Source organism: Strigops habroptila, chromosome Z, assembly GCF_004027225.2.
Source record: "Strigops habroptila isolate Jane chromosome Z, bStrHab1.2.pri, whole genome shotgun sequence".
In the NCBI taxonomy this organism is placed as follows: domain Eukaryota; kingdom Metazoa; phylum Chordata; class Aves; order Psittaciformes; family Psittacidae; genus Strigops; species Strigops habroptila.
In genome coordinates this window covers 22,303,456-22,318,071 of record NC_044302.2, presented here as the reverse complement: position 1 = coordinate 22,318,071, position 14,616 = coordinate 22,303,456, and the positions used below count along the sequence as shown (strand labels likewise).

The window sequence follows — 14,616 nt, the reverse complement described above, 5'->3', positions numbered from 1 at the left end:
ACAATCAGATCCTTACAAACACTAATTCCCCCCCTGTTCTTTTGGGTTGCCCAGCGCCTCTTGTGTTTGCTCCAGTTGCTCCTGCCTCTTCTCTAGCTACTATAATTATGGCACCTTCAGGTGGAAAACAGCTAGAGCGCTTGCTGCTTCCCTAATGTTTTGGTTTTGATGGCTTTCATCATACTTAGCTATGGAGTGAAATGGAAAGGGTGCACCAAAAAATGCCTGTTTTTCTTGAAAATTGAATTTGCAGGAGCCTTGAGCAGTTGGTGTGAGAGATGTAGGTGTCTCCCTGGCTTTATTAAGCTAGATCAATAATCTCTATTGAGAGAGTCGGAACAGCCTGGCCTGGCTGTGAACATGCTGGGGTCATTTTCCTGAGTGATATTTCACACAGCTGCAGTGAAAAATGACTGATTTGGACAACTTCGTAAGGGGAATTGCCAGTCAGTTGCAGCAGATGTCATGGTGGTGGTCCACAGAGGCTGCAGGTGAGATCAGGAGGGGATGTTGGACTGTTCAAGGTCAGGAGGAGATGCAATTCAGTAAAAGGTGTGATAGCCCTCTGCTTTCCTCTTGTTCCCAAAAAAGCAGGAATAAGGCACTTGGGGAACTCACACAAACCTTTGGGTGAGCCACCTCTGCTATTCTCATGGCCTGGCCTGTGTCAACAAACTGCAGAGCTGGCACAGCTCGTTATTCTGTCAGTTGGTCTCATTTTCCTTCTTGCAGTTAGAAGCCATCTGATGTTAAAATACTTAAGGGCACTGAGAGACATGCTGGGACATGAGGAGTGCAAGGGGCAGACGATAAATCAGCAGCTGTGGCAGTAACCTTGCCCCAGGGCTGATGTGCTGCAGAAGAGCTGGCTCCAGCAATGCCAGCAGTCGGTGGTACATTTCTTTATTATTTAGGGAAAACCGTGACTGCATAGTATGTGCTTCACCCCCTCCCCAGGGACAGCTTTGTAAATGGCATATTGTCTGTGCTAGTAGTTAAAGCTTCACAGAGGTGTTAAAAAAAACTACAACCCCCCACAAACACTCTACTAGCAGAAGAGCTTACTAGCTGGTGCAGCTGCATGGGAGGTTCTCCAATGGAAAGGAAAAAACCCTACATTTTCTTCCAGAGCCACAAACTCTGATCTGGAAGCTGAGCTGTGTGTACAGCATTATTTTTAAGTGAGCCACCCTTCAAAGGTGCTTCTCAGTTTGAAAAAGGGTGATGCTGGTTGGGCTTTTCCCATTCAAGGTGGCTTTGCAAGGCAAATACTTCAAGAAGCAGTCCCACCTCTCCTAAGAGATAGGGTCTCACCCAGTGCCATGCTCGGAGCAGCTGCACCACCAGCTTTGGCTCTGTGCTTTGGCCAAGCTGTGGGGCTCACAGGGCAGCCTGTGTGCTGGTGACTAAGTGGTAGTGGTGGCAACCACACATTTGCTGGTAGTGGTCAGCGGCAATGAGCACAGCCAGTAGCTCACGTGCATGCAAATGGGCTGTAGGCTTCACACAGGTGCCAACCTCCCACCCAAGTGCTTTTGCTAATGGGGAGAAGGGAGATGAAGCCTGAGTTTGGAGTGAGACTGGTGATCCCTGCACTGTATTCAACTCTCTACCTGCCAGCTTCAAAAGCCCTTCATCTAGTTAACAACAGAAGAAAGCAGCAATTAGCACTGGAGATAGCATGTTGCTGATGAGCAGCTCAAAGGAGCTGCTGGGAAAGCAGGATTTTATTATCCAGCCCATCTTCTCCCAGGCAGCAGGGAGCTTTTGTTACTCAGACTTGGAAAAATGTCTAGGTATAAAGCAGCAGTGAACTATGCAGCTCCCTTTGCCACTTGGTTGTAGGTTCACTGGCGTTTTCCCCACACACATGGTGTGTGCACACACCAGCTCCCTGCCCTCGGCTCAGGTAGGCACTGAATCCTAGAATCACAGAGTGGTTTGGGCTGGAAGGACCTTAAAGCTCATCCAGTTCCAACCCCCTGCCACGGGCAGGGACACCTTCCACTAGACCAGGTTGCTCCAAGCCCCGTCCAACCTGGCCTTGAACACTGCCAGGGATGGGGCAGCCACAGCTTCTCTGGGCAACCTGTGCCAGGGCCTCAGCACCCTCACAGGGAAGAGCTTCTTCCTAAGATCTCATCTCAGTCTCCCACCTGTCAGGTTAAAGCCATTCCCCCTTGTCCTGCCCCTACAGGCCCTTGTCCAAAGCCCCTCTACAGGTTTCCTGTAGCCCCTTTAGGCACTGGGAGCTGCTCTAAGGTGTCCCCGGAACCTTCTCTTCTCGAGGCTGAACAAGTCCAGCTCTCTCAGCCTGTCTCCAGAGTAGAGGTGCTCCAGCCCTCGCAGCATCTCCATGGCCTCTTCTGGACTTGCTCCAACAGCTCCACATCCCTCTCGTGTTGCTGCCCCAGAGCTAGATGCAGGACTGCAGGGAGGGTCTCCCCAGAGCACAGTAGAGGGGGAGAATCCCCTCCCTTGACCTGCTGCTCACGCTCTGAGGATGCAGCCCAGCACACAGCGGGGTTCTGGGCTCAAGCACACACTGAAGCCGGGTCATGAAGAGCTTCTCACCCAACACTGCCAAGTCCTCCTCTGGCCTGCTCTCAATATGAGAGCTGATGGGGAAGGTGTGGGGATGCTGCTCTCCCTTGGACATCCATATTCACCTCCACCTCCAGTAAAGCATCTTCCAGCACGTTGCCATTGGTGGCCTGGGGCTGGTCCCAGGGCACAGCAAGCAGAACTGCTAAGTGTAGGGTGAGCGGCTGCTCTCGTCAGTGTGACTCTCAAACACCCTGCACTGCTGACCTCGTAAGGTGCTCCCAGACCTTCTCCTCTAGAAGACCCTTGTTTTAAATGTCCAAGTTTCTTTATTAACCTGAGTATAACAAATATAACATGTACACAGTATAAAAATGAATGTAGAGCATGATAGATGTACAGGTACAACACAGATACATGAATTATACAATGACCAGTTCATTGAATGCTAATAATATATTAAGCATTTCATTGCTTGGAAAAAGCAAGTTTTGTTCTAAAAATTGTATCCTGTTCCACTGAAATTATACAAAGTACATTCAATACTGAGAAGTGACTCAACAGAGTAGGACCAGGGCATGGCCAGACTGCTCAGTGTCACCTCAGGCCGGGACTGTACAAAATGAATCCAGACGCTTCTCCGGGATGACTTTTAAGAACTTAGCAATTAAATTAAGAAGTACAAAGTGTTTCAGGGGGGTATTCTTCTCTTAAAAGCATGTGGAACATGCATTTCCAGTAGGACCAACGGGCTTCGGCAACATGCAGCAGGCACAATCTGGCACAGCTCTATGCCTGCTCTGAGTTGATGGGTGGCAAGTTTTGGTGCTTGAAGTACTGCACAACTTGCTGGGGCAGCTCTGCCAGCACAGCTTTGGCCAGGGTCTCCTTGGGGGCCTGCAGGCGAAAGGGAGCAAACACCAGTGTAAGAACAGCCATAGGGACTGACTGAGCAAATGTCGCTGAGCTGTCCCTGCCTCCAGACTGTGGCATTTCATTTAATGCCCCCTTGAGTCTACTGGCAGCCAGCATTTTATACACCTCAGATAATTATATTCTATACTACACCTTCCCTCCAGGACATAATTCACTGGTAGGGGGGATTGAAACATCCAGGCTAGGTTAGGAAAAACACTGGTATTGAATAACAGCAGGTGAAATGGAAAAACACTGATTAGGTGCAAAAAGAGTGAAGATAAGTACAGGCTGATGTTATGCACCCTCTGGCAATCCTGTGCCAGCAGTAGCATCTGACCCAGGGCTGACTCACAGACGATCATGATGGGCAGGCAACAGCATCTCATTCTGATGGTTTTTTTCCCTCTTTTTTCTTCCTTAATCAGCTTTTTTCCAACACACAAGGCTGGGCTGGGCCACCATCCCCCAGAAGATACCCGTGCAGGGCCAGTGCCAGCATCACACCTTTCCACAGGTGCTGAAAGAGGACAGGGGGGAGTCGGGACTCACCCCAGCATTAAGCCCTCAGCACGTGGCACGTGGGATCACGGGTGCGGATGAGACCAGCATAGGACCATGGTGAGAGACATGAGCCCAGCACTGCCCTGGCTTTCTGCAGGAACCCTGCTGCAGTGAACTGGTTTTTGGTCCCACCTGCCTGGCAGTGACAGGGGTGGTGGTGATGGGGGGATGCTCGGATAGAGCATGCTATGGAGATGCGGATCACTATTGCCCCTGCCTGCAGCACTGATTTACATAGTCCACACCAGAGCAGCACTGAGGGATATGGAATCCAGGGCCAAGATAAGGTGGGCTCTTCCCTCTCACTGCCTCTCCTGGGGTTGCTCCACTTCCAGGGTTGTTTCCAGGCTTGAGACCCCATTCCTGCCTGCAATCACCCGCCACTGCCCACACTCACGTTGCGGAAATCCCGGAAGGGCACAAACTGGACGATGTCACGCACAGCCTCCTCGCCTGTGTGGGAACGCAGCACCCGGCTGTCCCCGTCCAGGAACTCCATGGCAGCAAAGTCAGCATTGCCAACCCCCACAATGATGATGGACATGGGCAGCTTGGATGCCTGCACCACAGCATGTCTCGTCTCATCCATGTCACTGATCACCCCATCTGTGATGATGAGAAGGATGAAGTATTGCTGCAAAGGGGAGGGCAGAGGGTCAGACTCAGTGGCATGTGGGTGCACCTTCACACTGCAGCCAGAGCCAGTGGAGTGTGAGCACACAGGATGCTCTGTACATGGGGGGAGGCAGGTTCCCTGGGGATTTAGAATCACAGAAGGTTCTCTGGGCAACTGTACCAGCGCCTCACCACCTTCACAGGGAAGAACTTCCTAAGATCTCATCTCAATCTCCCACCTGTCAGGTTAAAGCCATTCCCCCTTGTCCTGCCCCTACAGGCCCTTGTCCAAAGCCCTCTCCAGGTTTCTTGTAGCCCCTTTAGGCACTGGGAGCTGCTCTAAGGTCTCCCGAAGCCGCCTCTTCTCCAGGCTGAACAAGCCCAGCTCTCTCAGCCTGTCTCCAAGCAGAGCTGCTCCAGCCCTCGCAGCATCTCCATGGCCTCCTCTGGACTTGCTCCAAGAGCTCCACATCCCTCTTGGGTTGTTGCCCCAGAGCTGGAGGCAGGACTGCAAGGGGGGTCTCCCCAGAGAGCAGCAGAGGGGGGAGAATCCCCTCTGTCGACTTGCTGCTCACACTCTGGGGGTGCAGCCCAGCACACGGGGGGGTTCTGGGCTCAAGCACACACTGAAGCCGGGTTATGGGCAGCTTCTCACTGACCAACACCACCAAGTCCTTCTCCTCAGGGCTTCTCCATCCAGTCTCTGCCCAGCCTGTATTTGTGCTGGGGATTGACCCGACCCAGGAGCAGGACCTTGCAGTTGTCCTTGAACTTTATGAGGTTTGGTTTGGGAGCACAAGGCTCACTGCCCCTCAGGGCAGCCACCATCACCTCCCTTAGCAGCTCCCAGACATTTCAGGTATTATTACCCCCGTTTTTGAAAGATCAAACCAACAACAAACCAACTCCCACCCCAAAATGATTTGCTGATTTACTAATTGTACTTAATGACAGAAGAAAAAGCCTAATCTGTGCAGAGCTTCTGTGTCACAGCCAGGAGAAGTTTGAGACGGGGGCAAAAAGCTAAAGTTGTGGGATCCTCATCAAAACATTGCACAGATGGGGAGCATCCCCTGCATCCCAGCTCAGGGCTCATCCGTGCCTCATAGAAAGCTGTGGGTCTTGGAGGTACGAGGCGGGATGCAGAGGGTGGTAGAAGCTGGGGGGGGGATGCCAGAGCAGCAGCATTTGCACCACTCCCCATGGTGAAAAGAGTGTGATTGGGGCCGGTCCTGCACAGCAGGGAGAGGATGGGCGGATGGACAAATGGAGCATCCTGCTGGACTTAGCAAAGCAATTCTGGGGAACGTGGACCTCCAAAAAGCCCACCTCCTCTGCCTCCAGGGAAACTAATGGTTCAATTTTAGCACATTACACAGCTTACTTGCGCTGCAGAAATGACAAAACCAAGCACTTAAGGGCATTGAAGCCCTTTGTTCCTCTCCTCATTCTTTCCATTTCCTCTGAAAACCACTAGCACAGCCATCCTGGAAAAGCCCATTTTCCTGGTCTTCCTCTAGTCCACATCTCCTGAAATCTTCCCTAAGCATCATCTTGACTCAACACTGTCCAGCGCTACACTCCAAGTGCAAAGAAGGCTGGGTCGAGTTTAAACACAACCCAAAGATGTGGGTGAGGAGATTTTCCCAGCAGACAGCCAGCCCTTTCCCAACCCTTTTTGATTTATTAGCCCTGCCTGCAAAGCACCCTCAGAGTTTACTTTTTCCCTAAATCCAAACTTTTCAGAGCAAATTATGGGAAGACGCAGGTCTGAAGAGTAGGACCAAGTCTGTCATCCAAGTCTGGAGGGTAAGACCAGGAGAAGACCTACATGCTCTTCCATGGGGCCATGACAAGCGACTAGGGCCTGACCCTGTCTAGGAACCAGTACAGGAGGAAGAATAAAACCTTGTGGAGAGCAGCTGATAATGGGAACACCTTTAAGCTGACTCCCCCTGGCCTCTGTGTGTGGTCAAAAAGAGGAAACCCAGAAAGAAGTAATTCCCTTTGGTCCCTTTTTAATGAGAAATCCATAATGGGATCAGAGAAAAATGCTGGGAAGTCTGCCAGAAAAGAGGGGGCAGCAGAGCTCATCCAATGTGTATCACGGCATATTTCAGAGGCCAAATGGGATAAGAGCTGATGCCGGGGGTCGGCCATGGTCCACAGCCGGGTACCCACCTTGAGCTGCTGGGGCAGGGACCAGGCTGCTAACGACATCAGTAGGCTCATGTGTGAGCAGGACTTGAAGGGATTAGGCAACATTATACAGCATGCGGTAAGAAAAGAGGAGGTTTGGATGCAGGGACCCTGCTGGAAAGGTGTGTTTTAATTCCTGAGAGCTTATTAATGCTTCCCTGAGAGTGAAATCGTGTGTAATCCCTCTGCTTCTCCCTCCCAACACCGACACATTTTAGTCCTCCCATCCCTTAAGAGCCGACAGCTCCCGTGTTTGTGATGCGTGTTGCCATGGAAAAATGACTAGGTTCTTTGGTTCTATTTGAAGTGCTGGGAGCAAGCGAGAGCGGAAGCAAGAGGAAGGCAGGTCCGGGCAGCCACCGAAGCTGGCAGCATCGGAGGGGGTTTGCTGCACGTGTTGAAGATGGGACGGAAGAGAAGACGACCCCAGGGAAGTGAGATCACTCATCAGTAACACTTTGTGCTTCCATAAAACCCCAAGAAGCCACCACAGGCTTGCCTCTGCCGGCACTGCCAGTGCCCATTATTTAAAATCTCCCTTGATTAAACTATTAGTGCCAGCGGAGGGGTGCAATTTGCATATGATTAGTGCCTCTGCTCAGCACGGAGCCTGTGGCTTCTCCCTCCCTCACTGACGCCAAGACAGGAAACAAAAAACTGAGAAACAACCTGGATTTGTGCGGAATTAAACCAAATTCAGTATTTCCCTGTGCCCCCCACAGCTGGGAAGAGTAACAGCACTCAAGGCAACGCTGGAAAATATCCCCTTGGATATTTTCAAACGGGAGGAGGTTTCAGGTGTTATCCAGCTCTGCTCCAGGCAGGAATCAGAGAAACTTTTACCTCAAGGCAGCTCCTGCCACACACGTGCTGATGCTCAAGCTGAGCTGCTTTTGGGCAGCTAAACCCAGGGGCCAGGCCTGCTGTCCTGCATGGGCAGCCTGCTGCCACAGGGACCCAAGTGAGCTCCATCTTACTGTCTTCATAGAATCATAGACTCATAGAATGGTTTGTGTTGGAACGGACCTTAAAGCTCATCCAGTTCCAACCCCCTGCCATGGGCAGGGACACCTTCCACTAGACCAGGTTGCTCCAAGCCCCATCCAACCCGGCCTTGAACACTGCCAGGGATGGGGCAGCCACAGTTTCTCTGGGTAACCTGTGCCAGGGCCTCACCACTCTCACGGGAAAGAACTTCTTCCCAAGATCTCATCTCAATCTCCCCTGGGTCAGTTTAAAGCCATTCCCCCTTGTCCTGTCCCTAGAGGCCTTTGTCCAAAGCCCCTCTCCAGGTTTCTTGTCAGCCTCTTCAGGCACTGGGAGCTGCGCTAAGGTCTCCCCTTAAGGAGCCTTCTCTTCTCCAGGCTGAACAAGCCCAGCTCTCTCAGCCTGTCTCCAGAGTAGAGGTGCTCCAGTCCTCACAGCATCTTTGTACCCCTAAAAGGACACGCCGGCCACCTCTGGCAAGGCTGGACCACCAGCTGCAGCTCTTGCCACACATGGGCATCCCAGCATCTCTTCACCCACCAGCTTCCTCCTCCAACACCAGGCTGGTTCTGGCTCCCTTCCAGCCCAGCATGACTGAGCACGGCTGCATAGGGCCCCTGTGCTGACTAGAAGCTTTTTGACATACGGATGCGAATGCTCAGATGGACTAATTAACAGGGAGTTCCAGGACTGCTGAGTGGCTGGACTGCCTGCACAAGAACCCCAAGCTCCTCAGGACTATTATTCCATCCATAAGCACAGGGCCTGCGTCCTTAGAACAAAGCCCCTTAGAGTTCAGCAGATGTTTTAAGAAAAAAATTAGGAAAGAACAAAGTTGTCCTTCCCTGTTTCCTGCCAGCTACTGCCCAGCACATGTCAGGGACTCCTGAGCCTGAGCTCACCCTGGTGTAGTGGTGAATGGTCCTTGAGGGTATGCCACAAACACAGCCTTTCCCTCTTTGGGCATTCACAGTCCTCAGCCCCTCTGAGGTGCCCTTCCTAGGGCAGTCTCATGTCCCTGACTCCACTGCATACTGGCCTGTTTGATACCCACCACCCAGCCATTCCAGGGATGTCTTGCAGCCCTTCCCTGTCAGAATTAGGGAGAAATCAATCACTTTTTCACCATTCCTGAAAGACATGAAAGGCTTTGCCTTGCCCTGCCCAAAGCCATGGGGATTGCCATCGCCTCATGGGATCTAACGGACTTACAGATGCGGCCTCCTGTTGGGTGGCCTGAGCCGCAAAGCGAGCCACATGGTTGACGATAGGGGAGAAGTTGGTGGGTCCGTAGAAGCGGATGTGGGGCAGGCAGGCCGAGTATGCTTGGACAATGCCCTCCACACCTTCAGGGAAAGCAGAGAAGCCAAGCATTACAATGCACCACAGTTCAGGCCCACCACAAGTCCCATTAGACTTCATTAGCTAACACTGTCATGGGGGCTGAAGTCAGACCTATCCCCCTCCTGCCCATCCAGCTCCACAGGTTTTATCCACCTCAACTCAAATTTCCTAATACCAGCACTTTGCTCCTTAGTTGCTTTGTAGCAGGTGCTCAGACCTTTTGGGGTAAGAGAGTTCTCATAGCGCCCACAGTCAAAGAAAGCTTTCCTTGGGGTTCCGCAGAAATCTTAGTATCAGACAAAGAGGAGGAGCATAAAGAAAAGCAACTCCTGGTCTCTGAGCATAGCCAACACCCAAACAGACATGGAGCAGACAGAAGACACTGAAGGCATCTAAGGAGTTTTAAAGATGCTTACTTGAACAGAATGGGTTTGTGGGATTGAAGTTAATGGCAAATCAATCCCACAAGCGCCCTCTGAGCTCCCAAACTCTGTTTGGGACCTGCAAGTCTTCAGATACCCTTCTGTTCCTGCCATACCAGAACAAGGTAAATGGCTCTCTCCTGGAAGGATGCATAGTGTGTAATTCAGAAATGACCAATTCCACAATTAACCAGCTGACAGCCAGCCCTTCGGGAAGGACCTGTCACTGGTAAGACTGGCAGGTGGCTTCTGCACACCATTTAATTCCTGCAACAAATCATGTCCAATGAATTCTTTACAGCTACTGGAGAGGAACTGAATGAAGCCAAGGCAGCAGGAAAACAGATGTTCGCAGTCAGCTTCCATGAACCAGCGAGCCATCAAGGTTTGGGGGCTGCCTGAGCCCCCGTTTTGTTGGGGTAGGTCAAATCAGATGACTTTAGGAGTCTGTGATGGCCCTTAACCACTTAGGATCTGAGCAGTTCTTCAGCCATGACTGTGACCAGCCCCCAGTTGCTAAATGAAGCATTAAGCCTGAATTCCCCATCTGCTAAATAGGCCTAGTTTCTTGCAGGCTTGCTGGAGGAGGAGACGGCTGCTAGGACACAACATCACAAATGAAGGAGGATTTTGTGTTGTCTGAACCCAGTTGCACTTTACCCTGTGCATTCCTACACACCCTCAAATTTTCTCTGCTTTCCTCTGAGGGGACCCTTAGCATGTGCTCTGCTTCACTGTCAATTTCTGTCTGAATACACCTTGAAAAATGCCCAAGGTGTTATTGGAGAAATTGAAATGCAGAAGGAAAGACAGAAGACACTGAAGGCATCTAGGGAGTTTTAAAGATGCTTACCTGAACAGAATGGGTTTGTGGGATTGAAGTTAATGGCAAACTCATGGGATACCTGTGGAGAAGAAAAGGCCCAAATTAACATGGAGTGCAGAGCAGGTTGCTCACTATCAGTTTAGGTGATGCTGCAAAGCTGGTTTGGGCCTGGTGCTTCCCTGGGGCAGGACTTGGTTACAGTCCATCTTCCTGGGTCAATAACACTTTGAGCCCTTTGCCACCCAAACAGCAAGGAGCAGCAAATACAAATGTGGTCAGGATTGAGCAGCGTTTGAGGATGAACTGGTTCCTCAATCGCCCCATCAGGAGCCACCTGAAATTATCACATCATGCGCTCTTCTACGGCTATCAAAGCAGGTTTGCCCATGTGGCTTCCTACTGGCTGCCTAGAGGGAAAGCATGCAGAAGAGATGTTTTCAGCCACCTGGGCCTTCTCACCAATCACTAGGAGGAATTACTTCATCCTATTCCAGGTTATAAAGGGTCAATAAAACTCAATTAACATCACAGGGAGGCCCAGTTCTGGCAGCATCCCAGTTCCCCAATTCTCTGCAAGTGGCCTGGTGCAGCAGGAGGCAGGCAGCCACAGAGCAAACTGGGCTGAAGACCTGATCTGGCATGCCAGCTATCATGGCAAAGCCAGCAGATGATTAGCTTCATCACCTGGGTCTGCACGAAGGCGAAAGGCAGCACAGCAGAGGTGACGTGAATGCTTGGGCGTGATGGACAGAAAGCACCAGCACAATCTGGGCTGGTTTTCATTGACCTCTAAGGTATGTGCAAGATCCTTTCAGCACCTCCTTTCAAGCTGAAGGAGATGCTCTCATGAGGATGCCTTCTGGGACACAGGCAACAGCAAGTAGGCCTGCACACCCTGATCTGCAGCCCATTGCATTAGCCCATCCAGCAAAACCAAACAGCAGTGCTGGCTGTAATCACACTACCTCCCTCAGCTGCTTCCATAGGAAGAACCTGTGGACAGAAACCAGGAAATGCTGGGCAACAGCTGGTTTCAACCCCTCTCTGCCAGCAAAGGCAGGGCAGCTCAACAGCCCGGGTGCAAGGGAGAGTCAGGGCTCCTGCCCTCTCGTATGAACCTCTCCAGTGTCGGTATGGGTCAACAGCTTGCTTGGGGAACAACCATCAGATCGGGGGGGCTGGGCATTCCTCAGGCTGCTACCTTCAGTTTAGGCACCATAAGAAGCAAACAGACTCTAAGGAGCACCAAGGATGTGCAAGTGCCTCTCCCAGCACCTCTGAAGGTTGAAGGGGACAATCTGGGCTTCCAGGCCACCAGCTCAAGGGCTCTGAAACAAAAAGCTCCCACACTGGCTGTGCCAAAGTTACAAAACAAGGATATTTTCTCCCTCTCAGAAGGGTGGAGGTTTGCTGAGCTTCTCAGCCGGGGAGCACTTGGGGACATGTGTATTCGTAACACTGGCAAAATGACTGTCCTTTAAGGCGCCATGGAAGCAGAAGTCCTCCTGAGACTTCAAAAGCAACATGCATCTGATTCAGACTTTCCAGTTATACTGGGCATTGTATCAAAAGCAGCAGAAACTACTTTTGCAAGAGGCTGTGGGGTGGGAAACAGCAACAAAACAAAAGTAGGTCAACCAGAAGTCCTCCCCGTGCTGCGGAGCTGCTCAGCTGTTGGACAGGTGGACGTCAACAGCGTGCTTGGGTCTCTCCATGCCTGTTGAGCACAACCAGTAACACTCCCAGCCACTAGTAACCCCTGGGTTAGAGAAGAGATGGCGTCTGAAATGCATGACTGTGTTTTGCATATGCCCTTTCTTGTAGAAGCCTCAATTTTGGGCAAAATATCCAAATTCCAATTTCTTGGTTTTCAGTTGTAAAGGGCTCAAATTTTGTATTCAAAATTCTGCCATACGAGTATTTATAGATGAGGCAAGCAAAAATATTTTCATATTTTTCACTGCAAAAGAGAGGTTTCTCTTTCTTTTAAGCTGCAACAAAACGGTTTGGAGCTGCGCTCCTCACTGTCTATACAGCAGACCCCCTGCAGAAGTGTTGCAAAACCTCCTCTGGAGTTCTTACAGATTTTATATATATATATCTGTTGGAAAACTCAACAGGAGGGCTTCAAAATAATGAAGGAAAAAAAAAAAAGAGAAAAAAGGGATCTTGTTCTCTATCCAGCTCATACTTTGAAAAACAGTTTCTGTGCAGCCAAATGTATTTGGAGCACCTACAGGTTTCACATTCACCAGTAACTCACAGGGAGAAACTCTTTCAAACCACCCCAAAAGGTAAGACGTTCATTTGCAGCTAGCCTGTGTGTTCTTCCTCTGAAGGATGGAGACAGCCATAGCTCCATCCTTTCCCATCAGGAATTAGGGATGTGCCTTGCAGACACACGTCCAGAGCGTATGCCAGAGAACTGACACTGCAGAGGGTTCTCTGGCACTTCCCCCAGTGATTCCACCCCTGCTGTGACTCAGTTTCCTTAGATATATATATAAAAGGCAAATGGATGCAAAGCCTTGGGGATGGCACATCAGCAAAGCCACCAGCTCACTTCGGCCAAGCCCATCTCCCAAACACGGGGTGACTGGTGGGGCTCGGATGTTAACCATCACCCTCTCCACTGCTGCCTCGCCTTTGCTCATCCCTGAGAAACCAAAACCCATCTGCTTCCCTCTCCTGTTCCTTGCTGGGAAACTGCTTGAGGCTCTCTGCAGAGCTGACACATGGCAAGATGTTCTTTGACATTTCCAATGAGACTTTTGTGTGCAAAACATCTCGCTGCGACGGGCGCCTGGGAAGCGCTGGGGGAGCCATGGCAACGTGTGATTTATGCTGCTCTTATCTCTTAATCATCTTCTCTGTTTCACTCGAGTTTGTGGGTACAACAGCCACCCCTCGTTGTGCCCCTGGGTGTGTTGTGCCGCCTGCCTGCTGTAACACAGGACATGGGTTTCAGTGATTGCTTTGGCTTTGAAACTACCCAATGAGCCTTGATGGCCAAAAACCTTTAACAAGGGAATTGAGCAATGATGCCAGGCGAGCTGGGGAGGGATGAAGTCCCAGGCTGGAGTGGTGCAGGATGATGTACTGGGGATGCCTCCATGCTAACCTGAGGCAATCGATGGGTCACTCTGGGCATTTGGGTGGGTGACCTTTAGGCATGGGCCAAGCACCTGGGGAGGGAGAGCTGCTCTCTGCTGGGGTTTACCTGGGCTTAGACATCATCCTGGGGGAAAAGGAGGTGTTTTTCCTGGTAGTGCTTACAGAGCATCCCCAGGCCCATAGGAGCAGCCCAAAATATTTCTGTGGCAGGCTGCAGGAGGCAGACACAGCGGGAGACGAGGAGAAGCATCTCTCTGCCCTCCAGCCCCTAGCCAGCATCCTCAGCCCTGTACCACCTCCAGCCTTGCAGGAAGGGGTGTTTCCAGCCCAGCAATGCCTTTCCCATGGGCACTGACCCACACACAGGGGCAGCAGAGCAGGATGCTCGCAATGATTATTCACCCATTCCCCCAGTAGCCCGAGCCAGTGTACCCTTTCCATCCCCACTGCGCCTTCCATTGCCATTCCTCTCCCCAGCTAATAAATCCCTGATGGCAGCTGGCTGTAAGTCCTTGGAAGCTGCTTACCAAGATTTTCCCACCGAAAGCTGTGAAGTGACAGACCAGAGACATTTGCCGGCCAAGGAGGATGAATCAGCACCAAAGTGCACATGGAGGGATCTCCTCCTGTGGCTGGCAAACAGCAAGAGCTCCCACTTGAATCATATGAATTTTGGCTGCTGGGAAAGCAGAGAAAAGCACAAAGCCAGAGCAGGCAGGACATCCTCAGCCTTGTGACTTAACATGCCCCACTGCGCTCAGCCCAGAGCAGAGCTGCCACCCTAAAGAACATAACAGGCTCACTGATACTGAATCCCAGCCTGAAGCTGGGAACTTCTCAAAAACAGCAAGCAGAAAGAAAATGCACATTAAGGGCATGAGCAAAGAGCAGCCAAAAGACCCCGCCAGTAATGAACGATGGTGGTGCCCCAGCACATCTTCTCAGCCATGACAACATGTTTCCCATCAGCCAAGCAGTGCCTGCCCACCTGAGGAGCAGGATGCTCCAACTCAGGCCCTTGCAGGACCATGGTGTCTTTAACCCCTTTAGTGCCTAATCCCAACAAAAGGTCAAGGTGTTTTTGGG

The 14,616-nt window shown here is 51.2% G+C and overlaps 1 protein-coding gene and 1 long non-coding RNA gene across 7 annotated transcripts in view; one reads left to right on the top strand and one right to left on the bottom strand.

Moving 5' to 3' along the window:
* Positions 1 to 1,440: 1,440 nt before the first annotated feature.
* The window catches only part of CPNE2 (copine 2), a 55,607-nt gene continuing 42,431 nt past the window's right edge, over positions 1,441 to 14,616 (bottom strand). For all 6 annotated transcript variants that reach the window (XM_030511544.1, XM_030511545.1, XM_030511549.1 and 3 more), the window contains 4 exons: positions 10,444 to 10,495; positions 9,037 to 9,170; positions 4,421 to 4,657; positions 1,441 to 3,441 (listed from right to left, as the gene is read on the bottom strand). In XM_030511544.1, the coding sequence (XP_030367404.1) occupies positions 3,334 to 3,441; positions 4,421 to 4,657; positions 9,037 to 9,170; positions 10,444 to 10,495 (531 nt within the window). In that variant the 3' untranslated portion in view covers positions 1,441 to 3,333. The remainder of the gene's footprint in view (positions 3,442 to 4,420; positions 4,658 to 9,036; positions 9,171 to 10,443; positions 10,496 to 14,616) is intronic.
* On the top strand, positions 3,361 to 7,272 carry LOC115619394. Its single transcript, XR_003995000.1, has 2 exons — positions 3,361 to 4,080; positions 7,145 to 7,272. It is a non-coding gene; the product is annotated as an uncharacterized LOC115619394 (long non-coding RNA).